The 17,881-nt window shown below is 33.0% G+C and overlaps 1 protein-coding gene across 1 annotated transcript; it reads left to right on the forward strand.

Annotated features, from left to right (window-relative positions):
* Nucleotides 1-8,505: 8,505 nt before the first annotated feature.
* Nucleotides 8,506-17,881, forward strand: LOC148308713 (peroxisomal multifunctional enzyme A-like). The gene is made up of 3 exons (XM_088261233.1): nucleotides 8,506-8,628; nucleotides 11,899-12,076; nucleotides 16,188-17,881. Exons 1-3 carry the CDS (start codon nucleotides 8,626-8,628, stop codon nucleotides 16,391-16,393), a joined length of 387 nt encoding a protein of 128 aa, XP_088117359.1. The 5' UTR covers nucleotides 8,506-8,625; the 3' UTR covers nucleotides 16,394-17,881.

A 17,881-nucleotide genomic window follows, 5' to 3' on the forward strand; every position in this document is an offset into this window, starting at 1 on the left:
TGTTAAAAGAGAAGGCTGGCTTCATGTTGTACAAAGATCCTAACAATTTAAATTTGGACAAAGATGAGTGGAAACAGACAAAATGTTTATTTTAATTTAAGAAAGGTTGTTGCGGATGTCTCGCCGCCTAGTAGCCTTAAGCATTAATTCAATATAGTATATTAGACTATTTATTTGTATTATGCATTGTGTTTTGCCTGTAAAATAAATTTATTAATACTGAATGTGAAATGTTATGCGCGCCGAGCAGCCCGCGCCTTATGCATGCTAGAGGGAGACGGAAAGCAAGTACCCTCTCTCTCCAAGCTATTGGCCGGGCGAGCAGCGACGCGCGCACAGCATTTAAGTCTAATGTCGTTAATAAATTAGTATTTTACCAGCCTCTGTGTGTTTTACTTCTCCACTTTGCTGCTTCAACCCGGCAACTAGAAGAACTTGTCATGAGATTCATCTGATGATCTTCGCTAGCATCCTGGACTTCGATTTGGACTTGATCACCCCTATGGATTCCAGAAACAGCTCTTTGCAGAGCTCTGAGCCAAACTTGCTACCTCAGAGTTACTGACTTTCTTCTCGGATTTACGACCCAAGGATGATGTAAACGCCGAGTGTCCGACCCCGTAACTTGAGTTGCAAATTTTGATAAGCAGGCAGCAGTTTCTACAGTTGGGTACAACAATTGATTTTACCAGCTTGCAACCAGCGCACTAAATTTGGCGAGTGTGCCTTTACTGTTGTAAGAAGAAAGCTTCTTTAATTACTGAATGCTTCTTCTGGGCACTCCCCGTACTCAATAATGCATATGCACTGCATGATATCAGAAGAGTATTAAGTAGTCTTTGTTGAGTAATATATCCAAAATAAAACGCTATTGGATTGAATTCTTCTTTTATTTACATTTATATGATAATATGTGCCAATTACCAACTGTCTGCAGTTACAATAAATAAGTATTGTCGTTAGTTTTTCTTTACGTGGTTTAATTTTTCGGCCTACCAGGAACATAATGCCAAAACTCAAATGGCAATGGGCAGGACATATTGTAAGACAAGACCCCACAAGATGGACCCCAAATTTTTTATGATGGGGACCTTGGTAGAACAAAAGAGGTGTCGGAAGACCCTAAAAGAGATGGTCCAATGACATAGTCGCTGTGGGAAGTAGAAACTGGCTGCAAGCAGCAACCGACCGGAAGAAATGAAAAGAAAGGGAAGAGGCCTATATCCAGCAGTGGAGAACAGAGGGCTCATGAAGAAGAAGACCGGGAACATCCTTACTTATACCTTCTGGCACTTGAAAGGTTTATAAAAATGAGTAAGTTTATATTGCATTCTAAACATAAAGCTTTATTATCTCGGAGTTAAATGTGCAAAGGTTGCTTTCTGCATAATAACAGGCATTTTACGACCGGAACTCCCTGGTTTGGGTAGTTAGATCTGATCTTAAACCTTGCTGATATGATCAATCATCTTTGGCCTGGAATCAATATTTGAGAGCTGCTTCTTCAGTTCGTAAGGGTAATTTATCACCTTCCAATCTAGAGGCACTATGTTTTATATTTTTGTCATATCGCTCACTCCTTTCAAGAATGTCATAAATCAAAAATAGTTATGCATGTTTTCGGAATGCTCAGAAAATGTACTATATCCCAGCAAAAGAGGCATATTTTTAACATGATATTTACCTGCTACAGGGCAGAAAGTGTTGTTTTTGCATTTTGAAGAAAAGGTATTGTTTAATTATTTTTTTTTAATACACTAAATATTTTTCAAATGGAGAAAAAACTTCAGGTTTTACCTAAAAAGATCTGTTGCACAGTAAGAAGTTCAGTAAGCGGCTTGATATTTATTTTTAATACATTGTATTATTTTTTTAAACTTTAAAAACGTTCTCCTGAAAAATCAAGTATTTTGATTTATGACGTTCTTGAAAGGAGTGAGCGATATATGAGTTAAGGCCTTACTCGCAAACACAGAATTCAATAAGCACCCGACTGCTGGAGAGGTAACTCTCTGGTAAGCTCTCTCTCTGGTCTCAATCCTGCGGATTGGTCTGCAGCAACAGATAACATCTCCTTCACCATTCTCGTCCATTTCCTCATACATCGAGCAGCCCATGTCTTCGTATAAGTCACTTAGGTATTCGCGGCGTGGGCGTCCTCTGGCCGCCGCGCCGCGCCTCGTCCGCTAATTTTTAAAAAAAAATTGAAAATAAAATATTTTTGTGTTTTAGAATACTTATGTAGTTTTTTTTTAACTCATTGCCTTTAATTAACTCTTCTTTTCAAAACCATATAATTATTTCTAAGAAAAACTTATTTTTTCAATACAAAAACGGTGTTTCAAGGAAAAAATCAATTACGTAAAGTGTTGTCTGGTTTTAGAGAAAATTATGGTGCGACTTATCGAATACTGGGCCTAAATTAAAAACGTACCTACTCATAAATAATTTATATTCATCTAAAAGAGGAACGTTTACCGCCACCTACCTTTGACTTTGAAAACTACAAATTGAAAATTTCCAATATAGTTTCAATAATTACCGAAAGATGGTTATACAGTGACAGCGGAAAGAATGAGACCTTTCGATTTATTTATGCGGTAGAAGCGAGACTAATAAATGGGTAACTATAGTATTTCATTTTTAAAAAAATACAGTAATCCCCCCTACAACGTTGAGTTAGGTACCGTGTTATCGCGGGAAACGTTATAGGTTGTTAATTTTATTCTTTATTTTTATTCTTTAGTTAGCTCATATTAATTTATTATTAGATTAAAACCAATATTTTTAGCTTTTCCACTTTTTTATTTGACCAGCGATCGGGTTTCGTCGTTAACGACATCATCAGACATGTCGGTAACGACGAAACCCGGTCGCTGGTCAAATAAAAAAGTGGAAAAGCTAAAAATATTGGTTTTAATCTAATAATAAATTAAAAATGCAATTCCATCACGAAGTGTCAGTGGATAATATAAATCTATTAGCTCATATTACATTTAATACAAACTATTATTTAAATTGAATTTACATCATGTATATTTTTACATCTTCTTATAGTAAACAAAACATTTATTTTTAAATTTATTAAAATATACATTCAGGCATCTCATCATACATTTTCAAACCCTTATACATTAAACAATTTTGCGACTCGGTTTTTTTTCAAAAATGGCAGTCTTATTTTATCCTTATTTCTAGTACTATGTTCATGAACTTTTTATTTAAAACTATTTTATCCTTAAAATATATGGGTAATTTATAGTTAAAAAACTTATATAAAAAGATAACCATATTTAATATTAGTCTCTTTTTTACAGGTAACCATTTGATACTGTGACAGTTTAAAAAAATATGTATTCATACATTTTTATTCAGCAGAAATGACTGAAATAAGTTATTGAAAATTAAAATACCATTTCAAAATATAAACTCCCTATAACGTTCCTTCCGATAACCCGGTTCCTATATCAACGTTATAGGGGGGTTTACTGTAACATTTTATTGCAATATTTTGATTTATAAAAATAATAATAATTAGTAAAGAAAATAATATTTTGATTCATTGATTGGCAGCTATTTTGTGGTAATATCTATCCATTTTTATTACATGAACTTCTAAAATACCACTAATTCTTAAATCTGTTTTGACACGTTCTTCGATACATTCAGTCGTGGTGTTGCATAGTTACTATTTAATTAATGCATAGTTATTATTTATTTTTTAGTTAATTATTTAAAGAATGGTGGTGAATACCAAGTAAAATTAAAATTGAATACATTTGTATTGATGTTTTGAATAAAATAATCTGGTGAAATTATAACCTGCATAAAAATTTTAAATCATGTTTTGAGGCATTTCTCAGTAAGCAAAATAATCCGCTAAGGATCTTGCGTACATTCAAATAAAAGGTTATCTGCTAATAAAAGCTTTCTCAACCCCACCATAGATGGCTCCCGTGAACTCAAAATTAAAGTGTAATTGAAATGGGGGTGGGAGCTGTTTCTATTTTTATTTTTATTAATTTATTTTATCAGTGGGAACAAAGACAATACGGGGAGGCTTTAGTGATGTCATATTGTTTATTTTGAGTTTATTTTGTTTATATTATTATTTCTTTCATTTTAAGAAATAGTGGTATTTAATACTCAAATAGTGGTACTCAATAAAACTTAAATTAAAATTGCATAGATTTTACCACAAAGTGACGCCGAATCAATTAATGAGGTAATCAATATTACCCTGGGCTGGTACCTCAATCGCATGGCTGATCACATTTCCTTCACGTATTTAACGATCAAGATTACACTACTTACATACGATGCAGTGCCCTATGCACCATTGGGTGCAGATAAGGGTTAGAAATGGAATAATACATGCTATTTAGTTCTTTAAATGAATCATTTATGGTTTTGACAATGTCGATCAACGATTTTCTTATCTTCAGACAGAAATCTTTCAGTACAAAGTGCTTCGATCATATATTATTATATTTATTTCGTAATTAATTATTCATTTAATGTATAAATTTCCATTGAAAAAATTGATAATATCGAATTTATCTTATTATCGATTTTATCTTATTTTTGTTACCAATTCAATTTTTTTATGTAACATTGGTAGAATACAATGTACATATATACTATTTCTACTACCATCACGCCGTTTCACCGCAGGGGTAGGCAGAAAGGATGGAACGTCACACTCTTCTGTCCTGACATACACTCCTCGCCTCCTTTACACCCATACATCTAGTCATATATGCCCTCCGATTACGCAGACTTTTGACACTACCAGATTGTTGATTCTGATTGATCTGATCGTGTCTTTTTCGGCTGTCTTCGTCATAATATTTTACTTATGACGGTCTTCTGTAACTAACTAACCATTACTTCTCTGCAGGGGTCGGTAGAAAGAATAGAACGCTACACCATTCTGTCTTTGCAATCATTCTTCGCCTCTTCCACCTTTATGCATCACCTCATACATAGCTGCCGATTATTATCTTTAAATTATGTTAATATTCAAACACACTTTGACTTTTAACCTTTCCATTGCTACATTTGAAATCATTTAAAATTAATAATGCAACATGATAAACCTAGCAATATTTCATAGAAACTAAATGATAAAAATCCTATCATTTTTTGAGATCTCATTAAGGACGAAGAAGAATATGGAAGTCTGGGCATTTACGGGGCTGACGACCGTCATAGGCTGGTTTAAGTGATCACTTTACACACGTGTAACATTCACCAACTCTACCCATTATTGACAACCACACTACTCAAATTTTTGGAAGTTCTATATATATTAACCAATTTTGAAACATTATTCTTGAATCACTAGAACTTCACTAGAGACATCTATTGGTGAGATTATTCTTAGACCTTATTCTTCTTCATCTTTGATAAGATGTCAAAAAATAAAATGAAAATAACTCCTGTAATTGGAGATAATCCAGATTTTGTGAACAAGTATTTGGACACACTCAAAATGTTGTAGATAAAAATCCTATTACATCGCCATACAAAAAAATCTAAGCCATTGAAATATTCGGTAGAAAAGAGAGTAATTGAACAAATATAAGCATATTATACTTTAACCAGACTTCTTTATTGCCATAACAATAGAATTTATAATATGATATCAATTTTGAATTATTAATATAGCGCCATTTTCGTAAAATACTAGTTCAATATAGTACTAAAATACTAGCTACACTGTGATTTAATTGAAGAAAAGGAGATTGTGGAAATAATTTATAAAACAAGTGTGTTTTTACTTATTTTTAAAGATATCACTGTTTCTCATTATTGGTGGAAGAGCATTCCATGCCATCGGTCCCGCAACAGCAAAGGCACGCTCGCTAAATTAAGTGCGCTGGTCACGAGTTGGTAAGATCATTTTACCCATAGCAGTATATGTATATATCGCTCACTCCTTTCAAGAACGTCATAAATCAAAAATCGTCAATTTGCAGTTGTGCATGTTTTTGGAATGCCCAGAAAATGTACTATATCCCAGCAAAAGCGGCATATTTTTAACCTAATATTTACCCGCTACAGAGCAGAAAGTGTTGTTTTTGCATTTTGAAGAAAAGGTATTGTTTAATAATTTTTTTAAATGTACTAAATATTTTTCTAATGGAGAAAAAACCTTCAGGTTTTACCTAAACAGATCTGTTGCACAGTAAAAAGTTCAATAAGTGGCTTGATATTTATTTTTAAAACATTGTATTATATTTTTAAACTTCAAAAACGTTCTGCTGAAAAATCAAGTATTTTGATTTATGACGTTCTTGAAAGGAGTGAGCGATATAAGGAAAATGATTTAAATGTTGTTGTCCTTTTTTTACCTACGCAAGGTTTTGACTTTCCATTTCACACTCATTTCAACACAATTTCACATTGTATACAATATAATACAAATCATTAAACAACGTTTTACGTATATTTATGAATCATTTATAAAATAATATTTTAAATGTGTTTTTTATGAGTAAAATAGATTCTATACAAATAATATTTCAGAGAAAGCTATAAAGGTCAAGCTAACAAAAGTTTCTTAATATGTCAAGCGTTACATTTCCGTACTTGGCTAACTCCACATTCTAATTATTTGCCAGTGCAAACAGCGAAATGCACTCACAACTTACACAATCAAGTAAAAAGAAATTTCATTTGATTTATTTATTAGTATTATCATTTTTTTGTATTATTTATTATTTACCATTTATTTTATAATTTATTCTGCCGAACCACGACCACAACCAACTGGCGTAGTTGTGAATCGACGTAAATCGAATCGGCGCAAAAGAAGGTATATGTGAAAAATAAATTACAAATATCCAGACCAATTGAATATTAATATTTCTTTAATTCGTTTATAATTGGCAGGAATCGAACCTGCAACGCCAGTTTTGCAGTCGAGCGTCTACCCGACTACGCAACGTACACATTTACATTCAAACCCTTATCCGCACCTGATGGTGCATAGGGCACTGCTGATAAACGCAGTGTTATCTTGATCTTTAACACACGAAGGAAAAATGATCAGCCCTCCGCTTCAGGTACCAGTCCAGGGTAATATTGTATAAATATTAGAGTGAAAAAATCACTTATATTTATTTACCCCCCCCCCCCTGGGAATCGAACCCGGGACCTCCAGAACGGTAGCTGAGCGTGCTGACCATTGCACTACGGAGGCAGACAAAAAATAATGGAATCCTAGAACACTCTAGAAATGTGAAAAGCCATAAAAAAGAAGATGAAGATGAATGTCGTAAATTGTGCTTGAATCCGCCTCTGCATCAGTTACAAAATTGTAAATATAACTCAATACGGCATTCATTTTGAGAATAAAAATCTCGAAACCGTTACTTATATTATATTCTTAGCAGTACCTACTCGCTGGCCCCATGTAAGAGATCATTCGTTCAAATGGTCAGATCAAATTGTATCGAAAAAATTAAATAATAATTTTGATGACATATATAATATACCTTAAGGCGCAGTTTAATTTTCTTTAAACTGCACAGGTATCATTTGATGTAATTGAATTTATTCGTAAAACACCGTTTTTGTATTGAAAAAAAATAGTTTTTCTTAGAAAATAAGAGTTATTGAAATGTAAGGATTTAAAAAAATAAATATAATTATTTTATAAAAGTTGATATATCGTATTTATAATATTTGTAATCATTTTAAACTTAAATTTTATTTGATTTAAGAATTTTTTTAAGTGCGATGGGTAAAATAAAATAATATTTAAAAGACTTCGAAATAATATTAACAGTGAAATTGGGAAAATATTCAGTTATTCAACCCTTTCTCTAGCAAGGATATAATTGAGCAATTTCTTTAAATACCATCGGTTAATTGTCCAAAAATCGATGATTGATGTAAATATTCCCTTTATTATTCATATTTAAAGCATTTACTTTTTGGTTAGTTACTTTTACTTTAATATTTTTTTTACAAAAATGTAAGTAATATTAGTAAATAACCACTAAAGATTTTATGTTAGTTTTTAATAATTATTTATTTTGAAGACCGTCCTCGTCCTGACGAAGAGACAGGTACGACTCGAAACAGGTTGAAAAAAATCTCGTTCAGTAGTTATATATTAATATATCAAACATTTGAAAAAAATTAAAGTATCGATTTATATATTTAAAGTTTAAATATAGAGTTCTAAAAAAAAACAAATGCTAGCAAAAATAAGCCAAGTGAATGTGTCGGATTGTGGTCCCGTGGTTAGTGTCACGGTCTCTTGGGTCTTTGGTTTCGAACTCACTCTACTACAATTAGATACCTATTTCTAACAACGAGCCGCTTAATAGTATGAAATTGAAGTATTTTTGTAAATAATAAAAACACAAATACTTCTCTCTTTTTTATTTATGATTATTTGAATTGTCGTATGAGTTCGGGTATAGGGGATCTGATGCAAGTTTAGCACAAAGAGAAATGAAAGGAGGAAAGTGAAAGTTGTGTAGCAGATGGAGACAAGGTTCCGGCGCCGCTTGGCAGTCTCCGCTGAGACGCCGAGCCATCGGTTCCTGCTTCCTGCTTCCTGCTTCCGGCTTCCAGACTACTCACTTCCGGAAGGCAGACGCGTCCAACATGGTAAGTTCAAGCTCTACTTCTATCAACATGTGCAGAAGGCAATCAAACGATCGTGATTATCGCTCTGATGCAGTGGTCGGCAACTCATCAGCCAAAGAGTATATGCATATTATTATTATTGTCCGCCTCCGTAGTGTAAGGGCGTTTGTGCACTACACAGAATTTTGCCGTCCGGCGCGTCAGTTAGCATATAAAACGGATGATTGGCTTGGATTGGCTTGTGCTTTTGTCCATCTTTCTTCGGATCGGTGCGTGGACACGTTGCGCGTAAATTCGATCACGCTAAACTAGTCGCTTTCATTTTTCAAAACCGGACTGCCGGACGGTAAAATTCCGTGTGGTGCACAAGAAGCTTAATGGTCAGCACGCTCGGCTACCGCACTGGAGGTTCCGGGTTCGATTCCCAGGGGGGTTCAAATAAATATTACATAAGTGATTTTTTCACTCCAATATTTGTTCAATATTACCCTGGACTGGTACCAGAAGCGAAGGGGGTCATCACCTTTCCTTCGTAAATTAACGATCAAGATTACACTGCGTTTATATTATCCAGTGCCCTATGCACCATTAAGATGCAAATAAGGGTTTGAAGACGAAGATTATCATGCATGTATTTTTTTATTATTTACAAAAGTACTTAAATTTCATACTATTTCTGTGAGCCTTAGCGGCGCATTGTTAGAAATTGGTATCAAAATGAGGTAGTGTTGTAATTTTTCCTCATATTTTTACATAACACCCAATTGAGTAGCTGGTATTCCGTGTAAAAAAAATAGAGTACAGAGGATTGAAAGGTCAAAGAGCTGCGTGCGGCTCCGGTGCCACGCTTTGCCGACCCATGGATGCTGCAACAGATGCATTTAGCCAAAACCGGTTTTCTCGGCTCTGCCTACGACTGTCTGTCTTCTGTTGATATTTGGCAATTGTGACTTATGGGGTAAATTGATACCGATATGGTATCAATTTAAAGGAAAAAGAAATCATATTTCTCTACATTATTTATGCCATCTTAACATAACGCTTACGGCCTGTCATATGCTGCTTAAGTGATCACTTTACACACGTGTAATGTTCAACAATTCTACCCATGATTGACATCACACTACTTAAATTCTTTGAACTTCTAAATATAATATATTGTTCAAATTCAAAACACAGTGCTTCTATATATATATATATATATATATATATATATATATATATATATATATATATATATATATATATATATATATATATATATATATATATATATATATATATATATATATATATATACATACATATATTGTTGAAATTCAAAACATAGTGCTTGAATCACTAAAATTTCACTAGAAACAGCTATGGTGGGATGAGAGAACCTTTTTTAAGCAGAAACTCTTTAAGTGAGCCTTAAGCCAGCTTATGACGGTCGTAAGCCCTGTAATTGCCCAGACTTGTAAATAAATGAACTGGTCAAATTATAAGATCAAACTCGTAACTCAGTATGCGTAAATTCACCAAAGACATCTATGGTGCAATGAGGAAAGGTTTATTAAGCAGACATGTTATACTCTTTTTTTTATGTCAGGTTATACCTTGAATTTTCTTGGAAAAACTTAAATGTTGTTAGACACGTTCCGGAGTCCAATAAAACGATTTCTCAAATTACTTTTGATCGAGTTTTATACTTTACAACAGTGCTCCGCAACCTTTTCCCACCTACGACACACCAAAATTCTTCCTAGAATTCTGCGGCACACCATAAGCTGAAATATATAGGTAAAAACATAAACCATTGAAAAAACTGATTTGTTATTTTAATTATTCTTTCCTACATATCAAAAATTGTCCGCCTCCGTGGTGTCATGGTTAGCACGCTCGGCCACCGTTCTGGAGGTCCCGGGACGATTCCCAGGGGGGTCAAATAAATTAAAGTGATTTTTTCACTCTAATATTAATTCCATATTACCCTGGACTGGTACCTGAAGCGGAGGGCTGATCACCTTTCCTTCATGTATTAACGATCAAGATAACACTGCGTTTGTGTGATGCAGTGCCCTATGCACCATTGGGGTCATATCAAAAACATGGAACATATAAAAAATAGACAAAATTATTTTGTCATTGTGTATATACATAATGAATATTTATAAAATGTTAAATACATTAATTTGACCGCGGCACACCTGTATCCGGCTCGCGGTACACCAGTGTGCCACGGCACACCAGTTGCGGAGCACTGCTTTGAAAGATTGTAACGATTTCTAAAATATCAGAAAAACGAATATTTAGCTACTCATGACGATAGTATAAAAACTACTTACTTTGGCTACCATTATTTGGTCCGACGAACGCATTTGTGCCCACTCAACTGTGAAACTATGTATTGTACTTAGACATACTTGTGGTTTTTTTTTATTTTTTATTAAGCCTCCACTTGTTTGCTGACTTTAGTGATTTTAGCTCTAACAAACAAAAAACATTGTAGTAACAATACATAAAGGTTATAAGAGGAGATAGAGGTAGAAACATATAACAATATTATTATTTGCCATCTCAACATATTGATATTATTTTTTGACCTCTCATCAAAGATGAAGAAGAATATGGAAGTCTGGACATTTACGGGGCTTACGACCGTCGCAGGCTGGTTTAATTGATCACTTTACACACCTGTAACATTCACCAATTCCACTCATGATGGACAGCCACACTACTAAATTTCTCGGATGTTCTATATATATATGATCCGATTTCGAAACATTGTACAAGAATGACTAGGATTTTCATCTATTGGTGAGATGAAATAAGCTTTTTATTGAGCAGAAACTCTTATATTTGTATGTGAGATCCGAATCCTGGATTATAATCACACACAAGAGAAACAACATTAAACATAAAGAGTAAATCCACTCACGAGTAGGCATACGCCATAATACTTAAAAAGTTGAAACCTGAGTAGGGTAATGATAAGCGGTGTTGCATAAGCCGTAGCTAGATTTCAGAGTCACTTAAACGTTAGGTAATAAAAAAATAATAAAAAAAACACACACACATTTATATATATATATATATATATATATATATATATATATATATATATATATATATATATATATATATATATATATATATATATATATATATATATATATATATATAATAATCCAGATCACAAACTAGTATTTGAAGACATTCAGAATGTTGTTAATATTATTATATATAATTATTTAGAATTTATGATTGGTTTAAACGTTTTTTTTCTGACGAAACCTTTTTGCGCATCAGGGTAACAGCGGCAGTGCGGAGGTGGAACGTCCGGAGAGGGAACATACGGAGAAGGAACGCACAGAGATGTTCCAGAAGATCGCCAAGAAGTTCCACGCAGCCGATCCAGAGCTGGTCAGGTCTTTGGGAGGCATATACCTCTTCTGCGTCATGAAGAAACAGGCGGTGCGCTACTGGAGTAAGTACTAATAGAACGCCACACTCTTCTGTCTTGTCACACACTCCTCGCTTCCTTCACATCTATACATCTTGTCATATCGCTCACTCCTTTCAAGAACGTCAAAAATCAAAAAACGTTTATTTTGAGTTGTGCATGTTTTCGGAATGCCCAGAAAATGTACTAATATATATCCCAGCAAAAGCGGCATATTTTTAACTTAATATTTACCTGCTAGAGGGCAGAAATTGTTTAATTTTTTGAAAATACTAAATATTTTTTAAATGGAGAAAAATTATTCAGGTTTTACCTAAAAAGATCTGTTGCACAGTAAAAAGTTAAATAAGTGGCTTGATATTTATTTTTAAACCATTTTATTATATTTTTTAACTTTAAAAACGTTCTCCTGAAAATACAAGTTTTTTTGATTTATGACGTTCTTGCAAGGAGTGAGCGATATATCCCCTCCGATTACGCAGACTTTCGACACCACCAGATTTGAGGTTCTGATTGATTTGATCGTGCCAAGTCTTTTTTGGCCGTCTTTCGCCACATATATTTTTTTCAGTCATTCTCTCGTTATCCGTTCGCTCCACATGTCCATACCACCTTATCGTTTTTTATCCATATTGCATAAAATTTTCAAAGACGCACAAAGTGATCACTTGCCAGCCAAATGCCAGGTCGTAAGCCCCAGACTACCATATTTTTTCCTATAAAAACGATAAGTACTTCGTGTCAGTTTAGTCTCATCTATAATGTACGCCTCCGTAGTGTAATGGTCAGCACGGCTACCGTACTGGTGGTCCCGGGTTCGATTCGCAGGGGGGATCAAACAAATAGAAGTAATATTTATTCATTATTACCCTGGATTGGTACCTGAAGCGGAGAGCTGATCATCTTTCCTTCATGCGTAACTAGATAACACTGCGTTTATATGATTCAGTGCCCTATGCACCATCGGGTGCGGATAAGGGTTTAAATAAGAAGATAATATAGATTGATATATCTTCCATAGATGATATATCAACTACAATTTAACTAAGTTATAGGCGCTTCAAATGTGTTTTCTAAAATACTAAAAAAATTGAGCTGTAACGCTCTCGTCATTAATGAGCTACATGTACATACGTAATACATTTGAATAACTACCTTTTTATTAAAATTATTTTTATTATTTATATCGATTTTACTTTTTAATGTGTATTGATATTTACATAATCGTTTTAATCTTTCAGACAGTGTATTATTTATTAAATTTATCTGTAATCGTAGATTACAAATTATTTTATTGAAATTTAAAACTTCGTTATATTTTCTGAAAATATAATAAAGGTAGGTACCTGATACTTATCTTAACTTTATAAATTATATTTATCCATAAAGTTGGTCACCCCGCCAAAATAAATACAGCCAAAAGATTTTAAATGTTGCCATGTCACTTTTGTTGATACAATCTATGTACCTACCTAGAAACATAACAGACAGGCGCTGTGGCGTAGTTGGGTAGACGTTCGACTACGAATCTGAGGTCGCAGGTTCGATCCCCGCCAAGTGCAAAATAAATTCAAGAAATATTTATTTTCAATCGGTCTGGGTGTTTGTGATGTATTTTTCACATTTACCTTCCCTATCCTTACTATCCTACCTACAGACAAGCCTCTAAAAAGTAGTGGCTTTGCAGGTTATTCCTTTAAATAAAAATATCTTACTTTGCTTGTTCGCTTATTTAAGTATAAAAATAAAGACCACTTTTTAAATTGTTAATGTCAACACGTTTATTAAATCATCTGTACTTCTCAAAACTAGTTGTGTTTACATTAATAAACTCAAAAGTGGTATTATAAAGATGGCACAAAATTAGAAACTCTATCGGAAAATGTTATAACTTTTGCAAATGACATTTTACTCACTCCTTTCAATAACGTCATATTTATAAAAAAATATGATTTTTTAGAAGATCGTTTTTAAAGTTTAAAAATATAATAAAATGTATTAAAAATAAATATCAAGTCACTTATTGAACTTTTTACTGTACATTTATCTTTTTAGGTAAAACCTGAATGTTTTTTCTCCATTTGAAAAATATTTAGTATATTTAAAATATAAATTAAACAATACCTTTTCTTCAAAATGCAAAAACAACACTTTCTGCCCTGTAGCGGGTACATATTGTGTTTAAAATATGCCGCTTTTGCTGGGATATAGTTCATTTTCCGGGCATTCCGAAAACTTGCACAACTGAAAATTTACGATTTTTGAAATATGACGTTGTTGAAAGAAGTGAGCGATTTGTGAACTAGACAGCTGTAGTATACAGATTCAGGGTGGCGCAAAATTAATCATCCAATTTAGTTTTTGAATAACTTTTTTACTAAATAAAAAAATGATTTTGTCTCATGGAAATCTTTATTTGGACCTTAACGTTTTTTTTAAAGAATAAATGATATCCATAACTGTCTGCCGCCAGTGTTGATACACATTTGTGCCCGTTTTATCAATCTGTTTGTACACTCCAGACTACAGCTGTCCAGTTAATAAATGTCAAATATGATTGACGTACGACACCATTAAAAAAATTTACATCTTCTGAAAGAGTCATTAATATTGTGCCATTCTTTACAAGTGTTATCATCATGTTTTACCACAAAGTTGATGCTTAATTAATCATACAGTTCATCTTGTTTACCTAACTTTATTTTATGTTATATTATTTGAAAATCCAAGATATATCTTTTTATAACGTAAAAAAACTGTTACCAAGAAGTAATAAAGTACTCTAAAAAGTAATCATAATTTTTAAACAAATTAATGTTTTTTAAATGATTATTATCGTAAATTAAATAGATTCGTCACAGATAAGTTTTTGAAAGCTTACCTACAAGTAAATGTATATTTTTTAAAGTAAAGAAGTACCTACTTAATAAGTATAAGTAAACATTTTTTATTTGAATCATTCGGTAAATTTTGTTATCTTCACACTTGCCTTGTCTATGTAAATAAAATCAGTTCGCCTCATCATTTTAATATATTTCGAGCTGCTGATAATATCTATTTTGCGATGCTTAATCATTTCTGGGACAAGGTGCGTTCATTTAATCGCTATAAATATACTTTTTTTAAATAAGTGAATAGATAAATAATTATAACGTCATTGCGTAATCATAAAAGTAGGTACTACATTAATTTACTATTCAAATGTGGAATATTAAAAATTAAATGTACTTTTATTTCGATCAAATGAAATCAAAAACTGAATAATTGAAAATCGACAAATACAACACAAAGAAAAATTAAAACCATTAAAGTAAAAAAAAAATCAAATACCGAAAACAACAACAAAAAAATCTACAAAAATACAAAAGTCAAAATCACGGGTGCAATAAGATAAAAACATTAATTCGTTCGGACCCTTATCGGCACGCAATGCATAGGGCACTGCAACGTATTTATTAGAAATAACACGAAGATTAGGTGATAAGGTGATCGCTCATTGTAAATGATTTTATCAAATTAGTAACTATAAATCGTTAAATATAAATAAGGAACTATTATTTTTACGAATTGAAATGCTTCCGAAATATGAGTAGTGTGGTTGTCAATCAAAAGTATAATGGTGAATATTACACGTAGATAAAGTGATCACTTTGACCAACGCATGATAGATTGTAAGCCTTGTAAATACCAAGACTCCCATATTCTTCTTCATATATCAACATATCTCAACAGATATATAAAAAAAATACAATTCCATAGTAGAAATGCAACCTAGATTTGTGAACAAAGGTTTGGACACATTCAAAATATTGTAAATAAATAAATAGGTATTGCAACCTTAAGATTTATTCGATATTACCCTGGACTGGTAACTGAAGTGGAGGGCTGATCACCTTTCCTTTTTATGTTAACGATCAAGATAACACTGCGTTTATATGATGCAGTGCCTTATGCAACATCGGGTGCGGATAAGAGTTAAATGTATATGCATTGCAACCTTGCAAATAAAATGCAAAGTGGTCTCCAAAGAGAAGTCTCTTTCATGAAATTTGGTAATTGATGATTAAAGTGAATAAGAAGCCTTGATTTCTAAAGTTCAGCTTACATTTTAATCATGAACTTTTCTTTATTCCAGCTATGGACTTAGACAAAATATCTTTATACCCTGGAGAGCCCGCGGACGATCAGGAGCCTGATGCCACGTTCACCCTCACGGAGGAGACGCTGGCGGCCTTGGCCACGGGCAAGGTGGCCGCCCGAGCTGCTGTCCAGGCAGGGAAGTGCTCCGTCACGGGAGACATCATGAGGGCCATGAAGCTGGAACCTTACATCAAACTATGAAGCCTGTCCAACTTCTTCCATTAACACTCCAAAGAACTTGGTCACTGAATGCTCATACTCTGAAGACTGTCCAACCTTTTCCATTAACATTTCGTAGAGCTTAGTCAATAAATGCTCCGTTACTGGAGACATCAGGGTCATTAAACTGGAACATTACATCAAACTTTGAACACTGCCCAACCTCTTCCATTAACATTTCTGAGAACTTGTTCAATGAATGCTCCGTCACTGGATATATCATGGACAAACTCTGAATACTGTCCAACCTCTTCCATAAACATTTCTGAGAACTTCTTCAATGAATGCTTCGTCACTGGATATATCATGAGGGCTATACAACTGGACAAACTCTGAAGACAGCCCAACCTTTTCCATTAACATTTCGTAGAACTTAGTCAGTAAATGCTCCGTCACTGGAGAAGTGATGAGGGCCATGAAACTGGAACTTTACATCAAACTTTGAAGACTGTCCAAACCTTTTCCATTAACTTTCCGTAGAGCTTAGTCAATAAATTAGAGTCAATTCTTGTTTTTTAATAGATTTCTTCTTCTCAAATCTTTAAGTTAATTTTCTAAATTTCCTTTCTATTACCTTGTCTACCGAATTATCACCAATGTTAATTTTCTAGCTTTTCTTTTACTATCGTGTATATTTTCATTCTTCAGCTATTCTATTTCCCTTCTCTATATTTCGTATTTCAACTGTAACATTTTTATAAAAATTGGATATTTCTATTTTCGTAGTTGATTCCCTTCACGGGTCATTGTCTTCTTCTATAATCTTCTTTTCTTTCTTAAAAAATTATCCTAAAACTGGCAACCTTTATTTTCAAGATATCTTCTTATTTTCAACATCTATTTTGCTTATATCACAATACACACGCACAATACTTTCCAACTATTTCCTATCCACCCTTCTTAAGGTAGTTTGATATTATTTCTACTTCTTTAGATAACGTAATAATTTACTTTCTTCTTTAAATAGTTTGATGTTACACCTACTTCTTTCAATAATTTGATGTAATGCCTTCTTCTGTAGATAGTTGGATATGACACCTTCTTCTTTAGATAATTTGATGTCATACCTACTTTTTTCAATAATTTGATGTAATACCTACTCCTTTACATCATAGTTGGGTATGACACATTTTTCTTTAGATAGTTTGATATAATACCTACTTCTTTCAATAGTTTGATGAAACACCTACTTCTTTTAATAGTTTGATATAATACCTACTTCTTTAGACAGTTTGTATAATACCTTCAAAGTATTTTTTTACCAAGTTTCATTTTTCAGTTCTAATACCTTTTCATCTTTCTTCTCTTTCCACAATATTTCTAGTATCCTTTTTCTTCTTATTTCAATTTTCTGTTATCCGTCTTCTTGCATGTGTTGAGTTCACTAGATTTTTCTGTAAAACCCTTATTGAATTCTATTTTCTCTTTATAATTTCTTTATTTCTTCTCTAATTTATCCAAAAATAAAAA

Source organism: Brachycentrus maculatus, unplaced genomic scaffold (genome assembly GCF_059751285.1).
Source record: "Brachycentrus maculatus isolate JH-2025_06_01 unplaced genomic scaffold, ASM5975128v1 h1tg000152l, whole genome shotgun sequence".
In the NCBI taxonomy this organism is placed as follows: domain Eukaryota; kingdom Metazoa; phylum Arthropoda; class Insecta; order Trichoptera; family Brachycentridae; genus Brachycentrus; species Brachycentrus maculatus.